Source organism: Callorhinus ursinus, unplaced genomic scaffold (assembly GCF_003265705.2).
Source record: "Callorhinus ursinus isolate GAN/ISIS: 27379988/994484 unplaced genomic scaffold, GSC_fseal_2.0 scaffold38, whole genome shotgun sequence".
Taxonomy (NCBI): domain Eukaryota; kingdom Metazoa; phylum Chordata; class Mammalia; order Carnivora; family Otariidae; genus Callorhinus; species Callorhinus ursinus.
In genome coordinates, this window is record NW_027397100.1 from 9,677,227 (window position 1) to 9,700,049 (window position 22,823).

At 51.3% G+C, this 22,823-nt stretch overlaps 1 protein-coding gene across 2 annotated transcripts; it reads right to left on the reverse strand.

Moving 5' to 3' along the window:
* Positions 1–11,271: 11,271 nt before the first annotated feature.
* On the reverse strand, positions 11,272–17,743 carry MYL9 (myosin light chain 9). Of its 2 annotated transcripts, none has more exons than XM_025876599.2 (4): positions 17,587–17,743; positions 14,254–14,463; positions 12,784–12,945; positions 11,272–11,950 (listed from the first exon to the last, which is right to left on the reverse strand). In XM_025876599.2, exons 2-4 carry the CDS (start codon positions 14,435–14,437, stop codon positions 11,778–11,780), a joined length of 519 nt encoding a protein of 172 aa, XP_025732384.1. In that variant the 5' UTR covers positions 14,438–14,463; positions 17,587–17,743; the 3' UTR covers positions 11,272–11,777. The 2 variants fall into 2 exon arrangements, with proteins under 2 accessions (XP_025732384.1, XP_073736571.1); XM_073880470.1 differs by having other exon boundaries at positions 14,254–14,517; positions 17,587–17,718.
* Between the last annotated feature and the right edge of the window lie 5,080 nt (positions 17,744–22,823).

The window sequence follows — 22,823 nt, forward strand, 5'->3', positions numbered from 1 at the left end:
AGAGAGGTTCAATAACATGGACAAGTTCATACAGCTAATAAATGGCAGAACCAGGACTGCAACCTAATTTTCTTCTCCTAATTACTCCATTGTGTTACCTCTGGTCTCAAAATTATTTTCCCAGAGCCTTTCGATGTAAAGTTGGGATGCCTCATATGTACTTGTGTATCTTATAAGCCAAGAAACAGGCTTCGTTCAGCTATTAGTACTATATCTTAACCTCAGTTGTGAGCCCCAATTCCTTTTTAGGGTGACCTCAGGCCCCAGAGCCTCATCTGTAAAATTGGGGGGGCATGTGAAGATTTATATGAATCGATTTGTTTATTTAAAAAAGATTTATTTTAGGGCCCCTGGGTGGCTCAGTTGGTTAAGCAACTGCCTTCGGCTCAGGTCATGATCCTGGAGTCCCGGGATCGAGTCCCGCATCGGGCTCCCTGCTCAGCGGGGAGTCCGCTTCTCCCTCTGACTCTCTTCCCTCTCGTGCTCTCTCTCATTCTCTCTCTCTCAAATAAATAAATAAAATCTTTAAAAATAAATAAATAAAAAAGATTTATTTGAGAGAGAGAGAGCTTATGCGTGCAAGTGAGGGGGAAGGGCAGAGGGAGAGGGAAAGGGGAGAAGCAGACTCCCTGCTGAGGGCAGAGCCTGTCAAGGGGCTTGATCTCACCATCCTGAGATCATGACCTGAGCTGAAGTTGAGTCAGCTTCTCTACCGACTGAGCCATCCAGGTGCCCCCAGGGCCCTCTGTATGTGCCGAAATAAATCTGAGGAAAGAAATGTTTATAAATCAAACATTAAAACAATTCATAAAGGGTGCCTGAGTGGCTCAGTTGCTTAAACATCCGACTCTTGATTTCGGCTCAGGCCATGATCTCAGGGTCATGAGATCGAGCCCCGTGTCAGGCTCTGCACTGGGCGGGGACTCTGCTTGGGATTCTCTCCCTTCTTCTCCCACTGCTCCCCCCACCCCCTGGCTCTTTCTCTCTCTCTCAAAAATAAACAATAAAAATAAAATAATAAAGAAGGTCCTGGCATGTTCCCCCCCCCCCAGGATTTTATACATAGTGGGCCTTCTGCAAGAATTCTGGGGATGAAGACGAGACCAAGCTCCAGGGAAGGTCTACTTTACCCCTTCTGGGAAGTTAATTTCTAGCCAGGGGAGAGGTGCTGGTAATTTCTACAAGTTTATAGAGTTAGATCCCACGTTAGGTGATTATGTAAAGTAACTGCCAACTTCACAACGACCGATGAAGCTGCTTCTACTGTTTTCCATTATTTGGCAGATGTGGTGGAAATGGAGACCAGTGGTCTGCCCGAGTGACTCAGTGGATGTGTGTGGGTGTGGGGCAGGGGTGTGGTGGGGGGAAAGGTCGTCCAGGTGATGTCCTTTTTGGTTGCCACTGTGGTCACTGCCTCGGGCTACTGCTGCCCGCCGCGAGTGGCAGCTCTGCAGCAAGGTGCCCAAGAGCCAGCCAGAGGCTCTCAAGGGCTCCATGGGCCTGGGCTACTGGTGCCTGGACGTGGGATCCTAACATCTTAGAATTGAAGGGACCTCGGAGGTCCTCAGGAGGCCGCTGGCATCAGGACAGCAGACTAGGCTGGACGTTCTGAGTGTTTTGTCGGAATTGGCTAGGTGACCTTGTGCTTGCCACTGCCCCTGGCTGGGCCACGGTTGGGATACCGAAGGCCCTGTTAGCTGTCGTGTTCCCTGGTACAAGTCTGGCCTTTCTGTTTAATGTGTGAGGACACTGAGGTCCAAAGAGGGACTGGGATTTTCCCGTATAATTTTACAGCCCAAAGAATTCTTAAAAAGATCCCTTTTTTTGGTCAGTGACATGGGAAGTGCAGGGGCTCTGGAATCAGATTGCCTGGCATATAGTAATTGCTCATTAAATGTGGGCTGTTATTTTATTGAGCAGCATCCTATAGTGATTGAGTGTAAGTCTTTCTCTTACTAGTTGTGTGACCTTGCCCTGAGTAGGTCATTTAACCTTTTCCTGCTTCAGTTTCCTTAGGTGTGAATTGGGTTAATAATAACTCGGGGGAGGGGGAATAAGATTCAATTATCCATGTATAATACAGAGCTAGGCACATAGTCTGTAGTAAGTGCCCAGTAAACACAAAAGTCTGTCCCTGCTGGAAACCCTCGGGTGGTTCCCATGGCACTTTAGAGTCCTGTCCAAACTCCCCAGGGTCCTAGAGGGCTCTAAAGGCATCACTTTGCCTCTGCCTCACTCTCATCTCCCACCAGACTCAGCCCCACCACTCTGCTTCATGCCAAGTTCATGTCCACAGAGTGCTTTTTGTTTGTTTTTTAACCCTTGTTATTTCCCCTGATTTTAGCTTAAATGTCACCTCAGGAAGGCTGGCCCTGACCTCTCAGGACTGGTCTCCCGGCCTTCCTGCCCCGTGTTGTTCAGTTTGCTACATCACACTTAACCGGGTTTGTAACGATGGGTTTTGTCCTTGTCTCTCCCTTCCTTGCTCCATGGTGAACTGGTTTCTTCACTGTGGACCCCCCTAACGCCCCCCCGTAATAGGCTTGGGATAGATGCTTGTTGGTACTGGGCACCCAGTCTCCTGTCGAGTCTCGTCACCTACATCCACGTGGCTCTCTCTCAGGCCAATCTGATCAAGCTCTGTCCCACTTCAGACCCTCAAAGACTCCCTGGTGCTCGGGGGCAGGGGGGGCAGCCGTGAAGAGAGAAAACCAGACGCAGTCACCTGGCATCGAAGGCCCATCAGATCTGGCCCCTCTGATCTTTCTCCCCACTTCGCCCCACACTCCAGCATGGAGACTCTAGGCAAAGTCCCGGCCCCTGTTTGGCTTTCTTTTCTCATCAGTTTTAGGGTGACCAAGGGTGCTTCTGAACGTCAGGTAAACCTCAGCCATTTATTGTCTACCCCCTGACGGCAAGCCTATCCCAATGGAAATTGATCTGTCAGGGGAGGAGCCCGTTAATTTCAGGACTCTTCTGTAAGTGTCCCGCAGTTTCTCTTTTCCCAAGCCCGTGGCCCCCACCTCCTCCTTTTCCTCCCTTGTCCCCATCATGACCCATAGCCATCTAGACGCACCATCACCCGTGGGTTTCTTCTAGTCCTCCCTCCTGTGCCCCCGCCCCCACTCTACAGATCCTCTCTAAAATGTTTTCTCTGGGTCCTTGAATAATATATGGAGAATCCTCTGCTGGTTTTAAAATCCCATGCACGTTTTAATATTACATTTAAGGGGGCGCCTGGCTGGCTTGATCGGTGGAGCACGTGACTCTTGATCTCGGGGTTGTGAGTTCAAACCCCACGTTGGGTGTAGAGATTACTTAAAAAAATAACATCTTAAAAAATAGTACATTTTTACAGCTCTCATTCTGTCCCCCCCCACATTATTTTTAATATCTATCCATGTTGCGTGAACGTTGAGTTCATTGCATCACAGAGCTGCCCAGTACTCCACAGCATGCGTCCATCACATTTCACTTTTCATTCTCCTCATCACAGACGCGTAGGTTCCCTCCACAGCACTGCTCTCATCAAGGCTGCTTCAGGGAACATCTTGTCCTGCTCCTTCTGGGCCTCAGCACAGATTTCTCAGTACAATTGCTGAGCCTTAAGGGGTTTCCTTGTTCCCAGGTACCATCGGGTGCCCGCCCTCATGCATGAGTGCCCCAGTCTGTATCCTGCCACCTGTAGGAGGAGCCCCCTTTCTCTCCATCTTTGCCAGGGTTCAGTATTCTCTCTCTCTCTCTCTCTCATGTTTGGCAATCTGATGAGTATAATGTGGCCTGTTTCTGATTTGCTTTCTTAATACCAGTGAGGTCGTTCTGTTTTACTTGTTAGTTGAAATTTCTCTTTTGTGAATCTCCTTTTTATATGCTTTGCCCGTTTGCCTATTAGATGCCCCAACTTTGTTTTTTTTTTTTTAAGATTTTATTTATTTATTTGAGAGAGAGAGAATGAGAGAGAGAGAGCACGAGAGGGAAGAGTCAGAGGGAGAAGCAGACTCCCCGCTGAGCAGGGAGCCCGATGCGGGACTCGATCCCGGGACCCCAGGATCATGACCTGAGCCGAAGGCAGTCGCTTAACCAACTGAGCCACCCAGGCACCCTAGATGCCCCAACTTTTTCTTGCAATGTGTTAGGTATTAATTCCTTGGTTCATTTTAATATAGTAAAAATTCACCCTTTTAAAAAAATGAGTCTTTTTTTTTTGAAGATTTTATTTATTTATTTGACAGAGACACAGTGAGAGAGGGAACACAAGCAGGGGGAGGGGGAGAGGGAGAAGCAGGCTTCTTGCTGAGCAGGGAGCCCGATGCGGGGCTCGATTCCAGGACCCCGGGATCATGACCTGAGCCAAAGGCAGACGCCCAACAACTGAGCCACCCAGGTGCCCCTAAAAAAATGAGTCTTTTTTTTTTAAAAAGATTTTATTTATTTATTTGAGAGAGAGAATGAGATAGAGAGAGCATGAAGGGGGAAGGTCAGAGGGAGAAGCAGATTCCCTGCTGAGCAGGGAGCCCGATGCAGGACTCGATCCCGGTACTCCAGGATCATGACCTGAGCCAAAGGCAGTCGCTTAACTGACTGAGCCACCCAGGCGCCCAAAAAAATGAGTCTTAACAAACATATACTACTACATAATCAGCACCACAGTCACGATCCAGAGTGGTTTCGTCACCCCCCGAATTCCCTCAGGCCCCCACAGTCTCTCTTCCCACCTCGTGCCCCTGGCAGCCCACTATGCTGTTGTCTGTCCTATGGTTCTGCCATATTCAGACTATCATATAAAATGGGGTCATATATATAAAGCCTTTGAGTTTGCTTCTTTCTTTTAGAAGAATGCAATTGAAACTCACCCACGTTGTGTGTATCTTTAGGCCATCGGTTCCTTCTTATTGATGAAGAACATTCCATTGGATGAATATACTACATTTTGTTTAACCATTTATCATTTGAAAGATATTTGAATTGTTTCCAGATTTGTAAATTTGTTTCTGATGACCTTGCCAGTTTTGAGGGGTACTGGTCAGGTATTTTGTAGAATGCTCTAGAGTCATGTCTAATTTCTTGAACATTACGCCTTGAATTTGGAGGACATCCCATTGGGATGCTCAGGGACTTACTTGCCAGAGCCAGTTACACTGTTGTCTGCAATGGAAGTCTCAGAGGTTTTTGTTTTTGTTTTTAGAGACTTTATTTATTTATTAGAGCGAGAACACAAGCGATGGAGAGGGAGAAGCAGGCTGCCCATTGAGCAGGGAGCCCGATGCGGGGCTCGATCCCAGGACCCTGGAATCATGACCTGAGCCGAAGGCAGATGCCTGATGACTGAGCCACCCAGGCGCCCCTGGGTTTAGGGGGCTTTAACCATCATTAAAACTACCTTTCCTGACTCTGTTCCTCCCCCCCATACCACCTGTCTCTCTCTTTCTCTTTCTTGTTTTCTTTCATTTTTGTTTTCTTTGTTCTTTGTTTTCAGACTCTGTTTTGGTTTTAGTTCTTGTCCAAACTATTTCCCATTGCTGGCAGCAGTGATCGACAATTGTTTTTGTGGTGTATTTGTTGCTCTCTTAACAGGACAGTGGGGGTCTGTTCTCTATTCAGTGGGGAATGTGGGAAACTCTGATTTGTTTTTTTTTTTTTTATAGTTTGCTTGCCTGTTTGCAAGCTCAAATCAATTAAGAAAATATTGGGAGAATTAAGAAAGCATCAAAAGGAGAACAGCCCATTGAGGCTAGTGGGTTTTTGTGTTTCTTGGTTTATTTTGGCACATGGCTGTGGTCACAGATCTGAAGCTGAAAGTTTGCAGTGTGTCTGGAGGGGTCTGAAATATTTTCCTACTTTGTAGTGTTAAATAAGTTAAATTGTAACATGTCTTAAATTTAAGGTTTGTTTTGATTGGTTTATCAGACCTAATGGGGCATATAATAGAAGGAAATAAAAAAATTTACAAGAAATGAAATGGAAGTTCTAATAGTTTCAATGTACTAGCCTTTGAAAAGAAAAAGTTTACACAAACATTAGCTTAGGAAGATTTATTTTGAATAGTTACTATTTGTTTTAACAGCTTTATTGTTAAATAAATTACATACTGGAAATTCACCAATTTAAAGTGTACAATTCAGTTAGTTTTCGCATATTTAAAGAGTTGTGCAACCATCAGCATAATCAGCTTCACTCCCCATCTGCGTTCTCCCTACCCCCAGCCATCGGCCAACACTGATACACCTCATTCTCTATAGATTGGCCCATTGGAGACATTTCATGTAAATAGAGTCATGCAATTCGTGGTCTTTTGTTAAGGACTTCTTTGATTTAGCATAGTGTTTTTGAGGTGTATCCATGTTGTAACATGAATCAGCACTCCATTCTTTTTGGTGCTGAATAACATTCTGGTGCATGGAGCAACAATATTTACTTATCTGTTCAGTAGTTGATGGACATCGGGGTTGTGTCTGGTTTTTGGCTATTTTGAATAATGCTGCTATGAGCATTTGTGTAGAAGTTTTTGCGTGGATGTATGTTTTCATTTTCTGGGGAGTATACCTAGGAGTAGAATTGCTGAGTCACGTGGTAACTGTTCAGCCTTTTGAGGAACTGCTGGACTATTTTCCCAAGCTGCACCATTTACATTTCCTCCTGTGGTGTGTGAGGGTTCTAATTTCTTTAAATCTTTCCCAACCTTGTTGTTTTCTAGGTTTTTAAAATTATTATTATTATAGCCATTAATTTCCCTAATGCCTAATGATGTTGAGCATCTGTACATTTGCCTACTGGCTGTTTGCTTATCTTTGTTTTTTTTTTTTTTTTAAAGATTTTATTTATTTATTCATGAGAGAGAGAGAGAGAGAGAGAGGCAGAGGGAGAAGCAGGCTCCCAAGGAGCAGGGAGCCTGATGCGGGACTCGATCCCAGGACCCTGGGATCATGACCTGAGCCGAAGGCAGACGCTTAACCATCTGAGCCACCCAGGCGCCCTGTTTGCTTATCTTTGGAGAAATGTCTGTTCCTATCCTTTGATCATTTTTAAATTGGTTATTTATCTTTTTATTATTGAGTTGTGAGAGTTCTTTATATGTAAGCCTCTAATCAGATGTGATTTGCAAATATTTTATTTTATTTGCACTTTTTTTTTTTAAATCTTTACACCCCATTGTGGGACTCAAATTCAGGATCTCAAAGTCAAGAGTTGCAGGCTCCTCCAACTGAGTCAGCCAGGTGCCCCTATTTTCACTTTCTTGATGTGAATTACTCTATTTAAATTTCGCTTATTTCTTGTACTTCCCCAGAAAAAAATCCCACCCATGGATTTTCGAATTTCTTGAGTTCTTTTTTTTTTTAAGATTTATTTATGTATTTTATAGAGAGCAAGCACGCACAAATGGGAGGGATAGAGGGAGAGGGAGAGAGAATCTCAAGCAGATTCTGCACTGAGCACAGAGCCCAGTGCGGGGCTTGATGTCATGACCCTGAGATCATGATCTGAGCCGAAATCAAGAGTTGATGCTCAACTGACTGAGCCACCCAGGTGCCCCTTGAGTTCCCTTTCTATCCTTTTAGTTACTTAATTAAAACTTTGTACTTAATTAACAGTTATTTATATTAAATAATCTCTGTTGAAATAACCAGTGTGGTTTCTGCCCCCAATCAAATCCTGACTGATACAAATGTGTATTCTTTTGTGTCTGGTTTTTTTGTTTGTTTGTTTTTTTTTTTTTGACATTATGTTTGTGAGATTTATCCACGTTGATGCATGTAGCTATAGTTCATCGCCATTTCCTTGTCCATTCCATTGTTGGGCAGATTGGGCTGTTTTCAGTACGGGGTTATTACAGTGATGCTGCTGTGAGCCTTCTTGCAGGTGCCTTTTGGTGAACACATGTCCACGTTTCTATTGGGTATGTACATTCCTAAGAGTGGAGTTGCTGAGTCATGGGGTAGATGGATGTTCCACTTTAGTAGGTAATGCCAAATTGTTTTCCAAAGTGATCGTACCTGTTTACACTCCTCTCTGTAGTGTGTGAGGATTCTAGATGCTCTCCATTCCCCCCCTCACCAGTACTTGGTTTTGGGAGTTTTGTTCATTGTTTCCCTTTTGGTGGGTGTCAACTTCATTTATTAAATCTCTCATCTCCCCACTGATCTATGATATACCACCTTTGTCATGTAACAAGAGTCATCAGTGTGTGGGTCTGTCCCTGGACTCTGTTCCATTCCATGGATCAATCTGGCTCTTCACCAGTATCACACCATCATCATGTTTACTATAGCTTCATGGTAAGCCCTGAATTCTAGAAGTTACATCTTATTTTCCTCTTCTTTTTCATAAATATCTGGCAACTCATGGCCATTTACTCTTTTTTTTTTTTAATATTTATTTATCTGAGGCGGGGGAGAGAGAGTGCAAGTGAGAGCACAGGAGCAGGGGGAGGGAGAAGTGGACTCCCCATGGAGCAGGGAGCCCAGTGCTGGGCCGGGATCATGCCCTGAGCCGAAGGCAGAGACTTAACCAACTGAGCCACCCAGGTGCCCCTTTCTTTTTCTTCTTTTTTTTTTTTTTTTTTTTAAAGGTTTTATTTATTTATTTGTGAGAGAGAGAGAAACAGCATGAGAGGGGAGACGGTCAGAGGGAGAAGCAGGCTCCCCATTGAGCCAGGAGCCCAATGTGGGACTTGATCAAGTCCGGGACTCCGGAATCATGACCTGAGCCAAAGGCAGTCGCTTAACTAACTGAGCCACCCAGGTGCCCCCCCTTTCTTCTTTTTCTTTTTTAGAGAGTGAGAGAGTGAGTGGGGTGGCAGACAGAGAGAATTTTAAGCAGGCTCCATACCCAGCATGGAGCCCAATGTGGGGGTTGATCTCACGACCTTGAGCTCATGACCTGAGCCGAGATCAAGAGTTGGACAATTAACCCACTGAGCCACCCAGGCACCCCTCCTTATGGTTTTTGTTTTTTTTTTTAATTTTCATGGATTTTTTTTTTAAGATTTTATTTTAGGGGCGCCTGGGTGGCCCAGTTGTTAAGCATCTGCCTTTGGCTCAAGTCATGACCCCAGGGTCCTGGGATCGAGCCCCACATTGGGCTCCCTGCTCTGCGGGAAGCCTGCTTCTCCCTCTCCTGCTCCTCCTGCTTGTGTTCCCTCTCTGTCAAATAAATAAAATCTTAAAAAAAAAAATTTATTTTAAAGTAATCTCCATACCCGGCATGGGCTTGAACTCAATGGGCTTGAACTCACAGCCCCGGGATCAAGAGTCGCTGAGCTGGCCCGGAGCCCCAAGAGATAATCTTCATGGATTTAAATGTATCAGTCTTTTCCTTTGTGGTTTCTGAGTTTTGTGCCAGACTTTAAAATCTTTTTTTTTTTTTTAATATTATTTATTTATTCATGAGAGACAGAGAGAGGGGGAGAGAGAGAGAAAGAGAGGCAGAGGGAGAAGCAGGCTCCCAAGGAGCAGGGAGCCCGATGCGGGACTCGATCCCAGGACTCTGGGATCATGACCTGAGCCGAAGGCAGACGCTTAACCATCTGAGCCACCCAGGCACCCTGTGCCAGACTTTAAAAGTTCTGGGCATGTTTCACTGTTACCTGTAGATGTTGCCTGTGAGAGAGAAAACAGTAGGTACTGCTGCTTCTCTAAAAAGCTGCTAGGATCTTAATAAATGAGCTCACAATTAGAAAACTGCCATCTTCCTGGCTTCTGAATGTGCTGTATGCCTTCCTGCTCCCAGACTTCGTTCACACGGCTTCCTCCAGTTCCGTTCCTGCACGTTCCTCCTGTCTGCTCGTCCTGCCCTTCCACACACAACACTTCCCTTGTCCATCTTCTGGATCCCGTCAGGTCAGGCCCACGCCAGCTAGGAAACCAGTGAGGCTGGATGGGTTCTGTCCCTTTCTCTGGGGTGAAGGGGGAGGAGGCTTGTGACAGGATTGCAGACTGAGGGATCAGAACCCGAGGAGGCTTGTTTCTAACCCTGTCCCTGCCATCTTCAGAAAGGCTTTTGGTGCCACAGTGGCTCTGCAGAGTGCTCTGTGACCCTGATGCAGGGCATGTGTGGCCAGCACTTCAGGGGTCCTCAGAGGACACCCAGAGCCTGCCCTACTCCCTGGTCCCTCCCTTGGGACTAGCTGCAGTGAGCGGCCCTCCCATCTAGGGCCGGGGGTGAGGGCACGGTCAGACTGAGTCTGTTGCAGAATTTGGGCCTGGTCAGGACTTGTTTGGGGTTGGCTCCATCAGGAGTGGAGATCAGGGACTTGTGGGGCTCCATCTAGAGGCAAGAGAGGGGGTGTTTCATGGCATTCTGGCCAAGGCCTGGCTGGGAAGGGCCTGGAGCTGAGGTGGGGCAGAGGCTTGTGGGAAGTTAGACCCTCCTCGTCCAATACACGGTTCTCTTAGTGCTCAGCAGTAAGATCTGATCTGGGACCTTTGCTGTGTGATGTGGTTGGCTGACTATGGGTGACCTTTAGGGAAGGCATCAGGATCACACCGGGCCCAGCAGCTGCTCCCCGACCTTTGTGGGGTCTGGTGGGATGTGTCTAGCCCAGGTCTGAGCCCTGTGGGGGATCTAGAGGCCAGGGTCCAGCTGTCCCTCTGCCCCAGATCCACTGGGTCACCTCAGGTAGTCCCTGCCCCTCTTGGCTATCTGTTCAACCAATATTTCTGTTCCTCTTGTGCCCCAGGCACTTTGGTCAGTGTCCCCATCATCATGTGTAACAGAGATCCCAGCCCTGCCCACCTTGTGTGCGATGTGAAAACTGGTCATGTGGCTGAACTGACCTTGCAGGTGCAGAGGGCACAGCCCAGGCCTCACGTGGTGGCTGCCTGGAGCTGACCTCAGGGAATCTTTTACACCCATTGTTCCCATGTTCACCCGGAGCTTCTGGGTTGCACCCTCCTCCCCGTTTCCAGAGCCTCCTTGTTCTTCCAGGACCACTTGGCTTTCCAGGAGCATTGCTGTGTCCCTGGAGATCCAGGCTTTAGTCCTGAAGGCTGGGTGACCTTGACCCCTGTCTTCCCAGTGCGCCAAACCCCCCACCGAGATACGCTGTGGTGATTCCTGAGGGTCCTCCGCACTTGGGCCTCTCTCTCCCAGGAGGACTGTTTTCCCGCAGCACCTCTGTCTGCCCCCGACTGCTGGTCTGGTCTCAGGGGAGCCTCTCCCTGGCTGGGAGGAGGTGGGGGTCTGGGCAGCCAGTAGGGACAGGAGAGGGCAGGAGGGTGTTTAGGGACTAGGAGCTCCTCTATTTCATCCCGGCAACAGACACACAGACCCAAAGCAGTGCGTAGACTTCTATTGGAGATTCTGCCTCCCCTGGTCCAGTATCCACCCTGCGTGCATCTTCTGGACCACACTCCCAGTGGGGTGGCTGGGCAGGGCACAGAGGAGGGGCCTGGCATCCTGTCCTTTGAGAAGGGACCTTGGTGAGCTTTGTGGCAGTGGCAGTGGCTGGGAAAGAGCGGTCATGCCCTGTGTGGGGGTGCATGTGAACTTGTGTCTGACAGGACACAGGGCCCGTCCGGTGGGGAGCAGCCATGAGGCCCAGCTCCCGGGAAGACAGTCCTCTCTGGGGGGGGTCCCGGTGGAACACCTGCCTCACGTTGGCCGTGTGCCCCTTGCCTGGCACTGCGCGCTCTCTGCCTGTTTCTCCACGGGGAGCTGGGCCCCTAGCTCCTCAGGGGGAGGCTCCCCTGAGAGGGTCCTGTGGGGTCACGGGCATGGAGCACAGTGAGTTTGGGGAGCAGCAGAGTGGGACAGGGGCCCGGGCATGGGGGCGGGGTGGACTAGTCGTCCTTGTCCTTGGCACCGTGCTTGAGGATGCGGGTGAACTCCACGTAGTTGAAGTTGCCTTTCTTATCAATGGGGGCCTCTCGGTACATCTCATCCACTTCCTCATCTGTGAAGCGGTCGCCCATGGTGGTGAGCAGCTCCCGAAGGTGGTCCTCATGGATAAAACCTGGGGGTGGGGCCAGGGCCCATGAGACAGGGACTCAGGCTGGGACATGCCCAACACCCTCAGCCCACGGCCCACCACCAGTCCTCGTAGTGGGTCTCCGGCCAGTTCAACTCCCCGGGACCCCACGGTGGGGAGGGGTTCTGCAGTGTGTCTGTGGGATCCTTGGGGCTGTGAGTGTGGGGGCTGGATATGTCTTACTTTGACATGAGCCCTAGAGTTCCACTGCCTGAGTCTGCATGCTTATCCCCTTTCCTGGCTGTGTGACGATGGGCAAGTTATTTAACCTCTCTGTGCCTGTTTGATCTGGAAAATAGAGATGAAAATATGCCATCCTGGTAGGGGACCACGAAGGTTGTCAGGAAAACATTCTGAATTGGGCCTGTGGCCCCCGAGAAACTACTGAAATCACTGGCAGCGTCACTCTGGCCTGTCCCTGGGACACACTAGCTGTGGGACAGAAGTCCTTTGTAAAGTCTGATATGGGGGCTGGTTTTTGCACCTTATTGGCCAGAAGGGCCTGGAATGATTTGGTTTCTGGGAAGGTCTAACGTGGGGGCAGTGTGCTGGGCCAACAGGTGAACTCAAGACGTGGGAAGCCTTGGTGGACGTGGGCTGTTGTGGTCTAGCATCTGGGGGAAGGGAACAAGGACACAGCTTAGTTTTTCCAGTTCCAGCCACGGAAACCCCAGCAGATGGGGGATTTCTGTTCTGGCCTTTGGGGACAGGGACCCTGCAGTCCCAGCGCAGCCCAGCTCCACTCGCATCCTTGGGGGCGCCCTGGGTGAAGCATTCAGCCCCAGCCCTGTCCAGGCCTTCATCGGGAGGCTGCTGACCTGAGGCCTCCTCATCGAAGCAGGCGAAGGCGTTTCGGATCACGTCCTCGGGGTCTGTGCCGTTCAGCTTCTCCCCAAACATGGTGAGAAACATGGTGAAGTTGATGGGCCCCGGGGCCTCGCTCATCATGCCCTCCAGGTACTCGTCGGTGGGGTTCTTCCCTGTGGCAGGTGGGACATTCCTGCTGTCACTGCCCTGTCCCCTCCTGCCTCCCTGTTCCCTCCCTTCATGGCCTGTGTGACAGTCCCATAGGCAGGAGACGCTAAGCTCTGTAAACTGTGGAGCGTCTCACTGGGGTGGCCAGCGTTCTGACTGCTCCCTCCCTCCTGGCTCTCCAGGCCCCTTGACCAGTTAGAGCCTCCGGTCCGGACATCCGTGACCTCCGGAGTGTAAGGGCCACCGTGTGCTGACTGCCCGCGGGTCTGCTCCGCCTCCTGCCTGCGTTCACCTTCGCCGCGCTGCGAGCTCACCATGACGCGCTAATCACATCTACCCAGTAGGACAGCTGTGAGGTTTAAGATACTTGTGCAGCTGCTGCAGCTTTTGTTGTCTGCTGCTCTTACTTTCTAAACGGAGGATGATGTTCTTAACCAGAAGGCCACGACTCACCGGTGGCCCCACCGACAGGAGCTACAAACAGGAATGCAGGTTTTTCTGGGTAGATGCCCAGAAACTCAGGGTTGCCCTGTCCTCCCCACCAGACTTCCTGGGCGTGGACATGAGGGCCTCGGGCACCACTGCGCAGGAAGGGAAATGGGCAGAGTGGGGCTGCCCTGCTGTGAGGGCCAGGGACTCACTCGGGCCTGTCTGGCCTCAGTGCTTGGGGCTTGGCCAGCACAAGCTGCCTCCTCCACTACCAGAGGCTTCCTCTCTCCCCCAGCCAGTGTCTGACCTGGACTAAGGGCCTGCCAGGAACTGGGGCTGGGGTGGTATCTGTGGTGAGCACAGGGGAGGGATGTGGGGGCAGGGCCACAGACTTGGGGGGGTCCCCATCTGAGCAGTGTGCATTGTACGAAGTTCCTGAGCCCGTTCAGCTCTAGGATTCTGACTCTAGGGAAGTCGTGGAGTCAGAGAGGCTCTAAGGACTGGCTTGGGTGACTTCTAAAGGGGTGGGGCACTCTGGCCCCTCTCCAGCCGCAGCTCTCCATCCATGCAATGGAAAGTCTGTGCAGTTCCAACTTTCTTTAGTTGCCCATCCTTTTCTTTAAATGAAGTGGAACCAGGCAGCCCAACCACAAATCTGCCTGAGGCAGTCTGGCTCTGGAGTGAGCCTGGGTTCAGATCCAGTGCCCAGTGCCTCAGTTTCCCTATCTGTTAAATGGAGAAAGTACTGGCATCTGCTCACCAGGGTGGGTACCACATGTCCCTCCACGGGAAGGACTCCATACGTGATGAGCAGCCCTGCTGCCTGCTCCAATTGTAACCCTCACGGGACCCACTTAGACCCCAGCCCCCCTGTCCCTGCTCACCCAGTGAGGCCAGCATGTCATGCAAGTCCTCCTTGTCGATGAAGCCATCTCGGTTCTGGTCGATCATGTTGAAGGCCTCCTTAAACTCCTGGATCTGGGACTGGTCAAACATCGCGAAGACATTGGATGTGGCCCGCTGTGGCCGCTTCTTGGTGGTTTTGGCCTTGGCCCGCTTACTGGACATCTTGGCTTCGGGTGGGCGGGGCTTCCCTGCAGGAAGTGGGTGTGGGGGGAAGAGCCTATGACCCTGGGCCAGGGGTCTTCCTGCCCACCCCAGACTGGCTGTTAGCACCTGGGCCTGGCATTTCAAAGCCTCCCACAGACTTGGGGCTCCTGTCACCCAACTTGTCACAAAAGCAGACAGGCGTGGGCTCCGTGTGATCGTAAACAGCTTCTCTACCTCTCTGGGGGAGTTTGCCCATGTGGGAACGGGGACGTGAGGAATGCCCAGCAGCAGGAATGGTGCCAGGGACAGCCCCTGGAATGGTGCCAGGCACCGAGTAAGCGACTTTCACTGTGGCTGTTTGCGTATGACACTTAGGATTGGGTTCCGTGACAACCTGTCCTCGCTTTCTCTGAGCATTTACACTGTCTCTCTCCCTCCAAGTGACAAGGTGGGTTGAAAACTAGGAGGCTGGGAGGCTCCCTGCCGGCTCCCCTGCCCCCAGCAGTCGGAGGCCCTGCATTCCTGACATTCTTGTCAGGTCCTCCTCCTCCCTCCTCCCCATCCAGCTGTGCTCCCTGCTCTGGGTGTTCTTTCTGGAAGGCATGTGCTCTGGGCAGTCTCCCCTCCCCCATCCTGCCCACACTTGACCAGCCCCTTAGGTGGCGATAGACCTGATTTGTTCTCACTTCTCCGTGCTTATAGGGGCATGAGGCTTCCCCGGACTTGGAGCCCCAGCTTCCTGTCACCCTTGTCTAGACCTGGCCTCCTAGTTTCCAGCCAGTCTCTCCCATCCCATAGAGATCCAGACCTGTAGTACCTGTCATTTCACTGTGAAGCCCTCGAAAGTTCCTGGAACAAGTCTGGGCCCCCCGAGCCTGGCGTTTAAGACCCCGTGTGAAGCCCTCCAACCCTTCTCTCTGACGGACCGTGGTACCCTTCACTGTGTCCCTCTTGTCCTCTGTGATTCTGCCATGCTGGACCTCTGGATGTTTCCCAGGCACCCCCAGACTTTCCTTCTTGGTCCCTCCCCCTGAACGCCCTTCCTTTTCCAGCCTACTTCTTGAGACACCCCCTTGGGGAGCAGTTCCCGCACCCTTGCTCTGACAGTAAGCACTTAGAGATCTTTCTCTCCCTCCCCTGGTTTACCAATCAGTAGGCTAATAGATGATTGTTTAATGAATGGCTGTGAGGGCAATTGCAGCCAGTCTACTGCCCCCACTGCACTGATGGGGAAACTGAGGCACGACAAGGTGCTCTTTCCCTGAACCCCTGTCATGGCCTGTGGGGACTCTGCCCCTGAAGACCCGGGGCCGTGTGCCCCTCAGCTGGGGCAGCTGTGGGCCTGGCTGAGGCCCTAGGACTCCTGTCCCCCTTTCTCCTCTGCCCTGAGCCCTCGGTTGAGGGCCAGCCTCCAGGAAGCCTCTGCCTGTTTTTAGCCCCAAATTGTGTGGTTGTGAATGTTCCTCGACCTGTCTGCAGGCCTTTATCCCAAGACCCTGTTCCGGTCATTCTCAGACTTTGGTCTTTGAGCTCCTAGACCGGGAGCAGGGATCCCGGCCAGCCCCAGTCCTTCCCCAGGGCCACACAGGCTGCTGTGTCCCACTGGCCCGACACGGCTGGCCCTGGGTGATCCTCACGTGGTTCGGGGTGGGTAGACGAGAGCCCTTCTCACCCATGACCTGGGTCGGAGTGGGATGGTGGCATCGGCAGGGGTTTAGTGCTTTGAGGGGCCCAGTCCTTCCCCGAGCCCACTGTTCACTGGGAACTTTGACTCATGGCACCCACGGAAGGCAGCCAAAGAGTAGTACGCGGCCACGAGGGGCTGTGATGGTCATCATCGCTATTGCCACCACCCTCCTGTCTGCACAGCTCTGGGGCAGACTGAGCCCCGAGGAGAGAGGAATGGAACGGGTAGGACCTCACCCACTGCTGTGATACTGGCTGGGCCCTTCTGTCTCCAGGCCCCCCCCTTCCCCAGCCTCTTTTGTCCAGAGGCCATGACGTGGCTGAAAGCACTGAACTTTAGGTTTTGTCCAACCCAGCAATCTTGGGGGGACACCCCCCACCCCGACTGTGCAGTTTAAGAAGTGATGCCCAAGAAGGGAAGTGGCATGCTCATGAGAGGGATAGAGTCCAACCCCTTGGGCTAAGCTTGGGTCAGTGAGTGGTAATGGCCAGCCCTTGGTGCCCTTGACACCTGAACACATGAAGAAACACATGCCCTAAGAGGCTCATGGTGGGCCTGCTGCAGCTGAGGGCTCTGTGTGCCCAGAGGCAGTTTCTAGGCTTGGTTGAGGAAATGGGGTTAGAGAGACAGGCTTAGGATTTTAGCCCTGGAGCCATGCCCTACTGCTCCTGGAGGTCCTAGACACTAGGGATCATATATAGCTGGTAGTTGGACTGGCCACACCTAGGTGACACCTCCCCCCTTCTGGTGCCTGAAATCCCCCCATAACAGCAAAGACAAGGCCTGCGTCCCCCATTATCTCTTGGTCCCTATGGCTGGTAGTGCCAGATGTCTTGCTAGTAAACTCAGCTCCTCTGCAGCTGAGTTATCTGACTCATTCCTCAGGGCAGTTGGAGGGCTGGAAAGGAGGAGCAGAGACCGAGGTCCCCCAGCCCAGGTCCCTGTCCAGCCCCCAGAGCCGTTGGCAGACCCTCCCCACCCAACAGACACAGTTGGGCAGATGGCCCAGTGCGTCGAAGTCCCAAGTGCATGCACACAGCGTTGGTGTGTATGGATGGGGGGGGTGCATTATCCCAGTCTCCATCCCTCTCTCCTGCCCTAGGAGTTCTGGAGGAGTCTCAAGGAGCCTTAACAGGGCTCAGTTTCCTGTCTGACACACATGGGTTTACTGGGGCAGGGAACACCAGCGACCACAACCCCCTCCCCTCCTTCTGCCCACCCCACCCCAGAGCTCTGGGCTTGGCGCCTGTAACTCCATAGCAAAGGGGCAGGGCCCGGACAGAGTTCCCTCGCCCAAGGACCACCGGCTGCCCGAGCCTGGAACAGCCTTCCTGCTGCCCACCCCCTGCCAGAGTCCCCGTCCGACCCTCAACTCGCAGCCCCAGCCCCACGAGGGCTGTCCTTGCCGACACCCTCCGGCGTCCCCGTCCGTGGGGCCATCACACCGCCTCCTCTAGCCCCCCGCGGCCGCGACTCCCACCTGGTGCGGAGAAGGCGCTCGCTCGCTGGCTCACTTGCTCTTTCGCTCGCTGCGCGGAGCCGGTGCGGGGCGGCGGGCCGTCGGTCCAGCTTCGGGCTCGGTGGGCGCGGTGGCGCGGGCCTTACAAGGCAGAAGAATGCGCGCGGCGGGGCGGGGCGGGGCGGCGCTCCGGCACAGCCTTATTTGGCCTTGACCCACGGGCGGCGGCGGGGGCGCCTTCCCGGAATTGGCAGGGGAGGTGATACCGTGCGGTGATGCGGGGCAGCGCTGGGCCCCCTCGCCCCTGATTGTCAGGGGAGGGGGATTTATGTGGGCCGCCCCTTCCTCGTCAGTGAGGCAGGCAGAACGCCCAGGGCTTCTAGTTCTCAGGCCCTCCATCCATCTTTCCCCTAAAGGCCCACGCTGCCTGGCCCATTCCCGTGGGAGGGCTTCCTTCCATCAGGCCAAGTATGGCTTTTTTCCGAATCCGAGAGAAGGCGTGTCAGATGGTCTTCACCATCCTCACGTGAAGGGTCATTGGTCAGGCCCCTGCTGGTGTGGGGGCTCCCCTGGGTGTTGGGTAGGCAGACTGTGCTGGGGACAGCCCACCTCAGCCAAGTCACTGTCCTTTCCAGCTGGCCTCAGTTTCCTGTAAAATGGGAGGGTGGTGGTGAAGATTCAGGAAAAAGAGTGTCCAGAAAGGGCCAAGTAGCACCCTGGGGGCCAGTGATGAAGATTCAGGAAAAAAAGAGTGTCCAGAAAGGGCCAAGTAGCACCCTGGGGGCCAGTGAGAGGGGCAGCGGCTGGGGGGAGCATGGTGTATCCTCAGGGTGTCAGCACCCCTTACCCACTCTTGTTGGCATCAGTTGGAGGAGGGAGTCGGAGAGGACAGACCCGCTGGCTCCCCCATCATGCATCAGCTCCTATCTGTCATTTTGACCCTTGAAGGAACACGCTACTCACCAGGACTCCAGCCCGTTTTTCTCTCCCTGCCGCACTTTGGACCATCACAGACCTTACAGCACCCAGTTACTTACTCTGTCCTTATGAACCGACCCCACTTACGTGCGAGGCACTGTACCAAGTGCTGGGGAAACAGCACTGCACTAAAGTAATCACCCTGGGGAAGCAGTATTTGTGCGGGAAATACAGTGAACAAGTAAGTAGCTCCATGGCTCGGAGAGAGAAATGAGTTCTTTGAAGGGAAATAAAGCAGAGTGACCAAAGAGAGAGGAGGGTGCCTCCTGGGAAGTGACATTTGGGACAACCAGAAGCCATGCCCAGTGAGTGAGTGAGTGAGTGAGGCAGGTAGGGGGAGTTTGCCCAGCTCCCGGTCTAGGAGCAGCCAGAGGTGAGTGTGACTGTGGGGAGAAGGGTGGGAGATGAGGTCTGAGAAGCAGTGGGGGCCTTGCCAGGGGCTCCTTATAGGCCACCATGAGACATCAGTGTCCTGAGTGGAAGGACGGCATGATCTGGCTTATGTTTTAACTGAATCCCTCTGGGTGAGACCAGTGTGGAGCTTTCTAGCAAGATGATGTATTCAGACTAGTGTGGTAGCAATGGTGCTGGGGAGAAGGGGTGGGATTCTGGAACTATTCTGAAGTTGCATCCAATAGGATTTGCACATGGATTGGAATGTGTGTGAAAGAGAAGAGTCAGGGATGACTCCAAGGGTTTTGGTCTGAGCAGTGGGAGAGAGCCGACCTGTTTCTAACACGGGTTGGCTATGGAAGGAGCAGATTTGAGGAGAGCTCAGTTCTATTTTGGACCTATTAATTTTTTAAAACTGTTAACTTTGAAATAATTTCAGACTTACAGTAAAGGTATAGGAACTATACAAAGAGTTCACCCAGACTCTCCAGTTGCTAACATTTGGCTTTATTATATTCTCTTCTGTGTGTCTGTGTGTCTGTGTGTATATCTTGCCCCTGCCAACATTATTTGAGAGTAACTTGCATTCTTCATTACCCTTTTACCTGGAAATACTTCAGTGAGTATCTCCTGAAAAGGAGATTCTTTTCCAAATCCATAGTACATTTATCAAAATCAGAAAAATTTTAACATTGATTTAATACTGTTATCTAATTTACAATCCATATTCAAGTTTTGTCAATGATCCCAGTAATGTCCTTTACAGAAATTTTTTTTTCTGGTCCAGGAGCCAGTCCAAGGTTATCAAGTTTCTTTAATTTGTGTGTGTGTGGGGGGAGGGGGGACATTAAAAAAAAACACAACAAAACATAAAAATTACCATTTTAACCATTTGAAATCTGTATTTGGGGGACATTAAGCACATTCACATTGTTGTGCAACCATCACCACCACCTAGGCACCCTACAATTGATTTTTGTGTATTGATCTTATTTCCAGGAACATTACTGAACTCATTTATTAACTAATAGTTTATTTATGGATGCTTTAGGATTTTCTTTATGAAAGATCATGTTATCTGCAAATAGAGATAGTTTAACTTCTTTCTTCCCAATCTGGGTTTCATTCATTCATTCATTCATTCATTCTCTTGCCTGGCCAACACTGCCCTCCAGTACATCAAATAGAAGTAGTAAAAATGGGGGCACCTGGGTGGCTTAGTCAGTTGAATGTCCGACTCTTGATTTGGACTCGGGTCATGATCTCAGGGTTCTGGGATGGAGCCCCTCATGGAGCCCCACAGTGGGCTCCATGCTCAACAGGGAGTCTGCTTTGAACTCCTCTTCCTCCCTCTCCCCCCGCCCCCCCTCCCCGCGTTCACTTGCTCTCTTGCTCACGTGCTCTCTCTAATAAATAAATAAATCTTAAAAAAAAGAGAAGTAGTAAAAACAGACCTCCTTGTCTTGTTCCTGATCTTAGGGGAAAAGCTCAGTCATTCACCATTAAATATGATATTAGCTGTGGGTTTTTCTTGGATGTCCTTTATCAGCTTGAAGAAGTTCTGTTCCTGGTTGAGTGTTTTTATCATGAAAGGGTGTTGGGTTTCATCAAATGTTTTTTATGCATCTATTGAGATGTCTTTAACATCTTTTTTTTATTTTAAAGATTTTTTTATTTATTCGAGAGAGGGAGAGACAGAAGACACAAGCAGGGGGAGAGAGGGAGAGGGAGAAGCAGACTCCCCACTGAGCTGGGAGCCAGACGTGGGGCTGCATCCCACGACCTGGAGATCGTGACCTGAGCCAAAGGCAGACACTCAGCCATCTGAGCCACTCAGGTGCCCCTCTTTAATCTCTTTTAATATGTTCCTTAGCTTTTGTTTTTCAAGACATTGGCACTTCTGGAGAGTCCGGGCCAGTTACATGGTGCTCCCTCATGATTAGCTTCAAGTTACAGATTTTTTTTTTTTAAAGATTATTTATTTGAGAGAGAGAGAGAGTGTGTGTGTGCACACATGCACTCATGAGCAGGGGGAGGGGCAGAGGGAGAGGGAGAGAGAGAGAATCTCCAGCAGACTCCCCTCTGAGCACAGAGCCCAACGCTGGGCTCGATCTCACGACCCTGATAGCATGACCTGAGCTGAAATCAAGAGTCCGATGCTCAACCAGCTGAGCCACCCAGGCGCCCCTCAAGTGATGGATTTTTGACAGGAATATCACAGAAATGATGTTGCGCCCTTCTCAGTGTATCTCAACAGGAGACGTAGGATGTTAATTTTTCCCAACACTGGCAAGAATAACTTCAGCCATCTTGCTGAGGTAGTGTCTGCTGGGTTATCCATCAGAAAGTTACATTTTTCCCTTTTGTAATCAGTATGTTCATGAGTAAGTAATTTGTGGGCTGCTCCTTTGAGACCGAATATTCTGTCCCTCAGCAAACTTCCACCCACGACTTGTAACACCCACTGGTATTCAATTTTGTGACAGCTGCTCAGTGGTCACTTTCTGGCCCTTCTCACTTCCTTTTACTTCTCCTGGTTGCTGGACATGTTCATTTTGGGAGCACCTGTTCGCCATCCAAGTAGAGATGTGAGTGGAAATTTGGGTTGCAGATTCAGATGTGGGGGTCATCTGTCAGTCCCCAGAAGGTTAGAGGCATTAGCAGTTGAGCCTCCCCCCCCGCTTGCCCAGGGCCCACGTTCCCTGTTGGTCACAGGGCGTCACCGGGTTTGGACTCTGCACACATGTGCCAGAGATTAAACCCCGATGCTGGGTGGGTCACTAGGGGACCACGCCCCCCCTGGAAGCTGGGACTGGGGGCCCGTCTCATGGGAAGCTGGGTTCTGCTCCATTCAAAGCCCTTACTACTAAACCTGGCATTTGAGGCCCTTCCTGCGCCCCAGCAGCCTCACACTTCTGCCTGTGTGCTGGCCTCTCTCTGCCTCAGCTTGGAGAACTGCTCATCCTTCAGAGTCTTCTCTAAAGTCCCACCCCTCCTCCCCGCAACAAGCTCACTCGTTTAGGAAATAGTAGTTCCTTTTTTCTCCCCTAAATATTTTATTTTTATGTAATCTCTACACCTAATGTGGGGCTCGAACTTACCACCCCAAGATCAAGAGTCGCATGCTCCACCGGCTGAGCTAGCCAGGAAATAACGGTCTTGAAGCTCTCGTCTGTGCTAGGCACTGAGGCTGGTGAACAAACTCGCTTCCTGCCCTCTGGGAGCCCACCGTCTCCTAGTGGAGACAGGTACTCATAATCACATGGATAGGGGTATCCTCACATCAGCGACCGCAACAAAGAAAGACAAGCCAAGTGGCTCTCATGCTCCAAGGCCAGAGCAGGGGTTTTGCACCAGCCTGGCCTGGCCCAGGTACTTCCGGAGGGTTTCCCCGAGGAACTGCCAGCTGGGGTAACGTTAACTGCATTGGTGGGGCTCCCCGTGCAAGGCCTGAGGTGAGGCTGGAGGACAGAGCACGGAAGGGGATCCCACGGGAGCTGTAGCTGGAAAGCGGGGCAGGGGCCTCTCAGGCCAAGGGGAGGAAGCTGGGTTTTCTCCTGCTGGCCCTGGGCAGGCTGCAAAGGCTCCTGAGCGGAGGGTGACTTCTGGAGCCAGTGGAGGCGAGACTGCAGTAAAGACCCTCTGGCATTAGCAGTTGCCACACTGCTTTTTCAGATCAGCCAGATTCCCCAAAGCGCAGGAGCCACAACTTCATTCTGTGTTTCTCTTAGAAACTCCACTCCAGGGACGCCTGGGTGGCTCGGGGTTAAGCAACTGCCTTTGACTCAGGTCACAACCCCGGAGTCCCAGGATCGAGCCCCACACTGGGGCTCCCTGCTCAGTGGGGAGCCTGCTTCTCCCTCTGCCCTTCATCCTGCTTGTGCTCT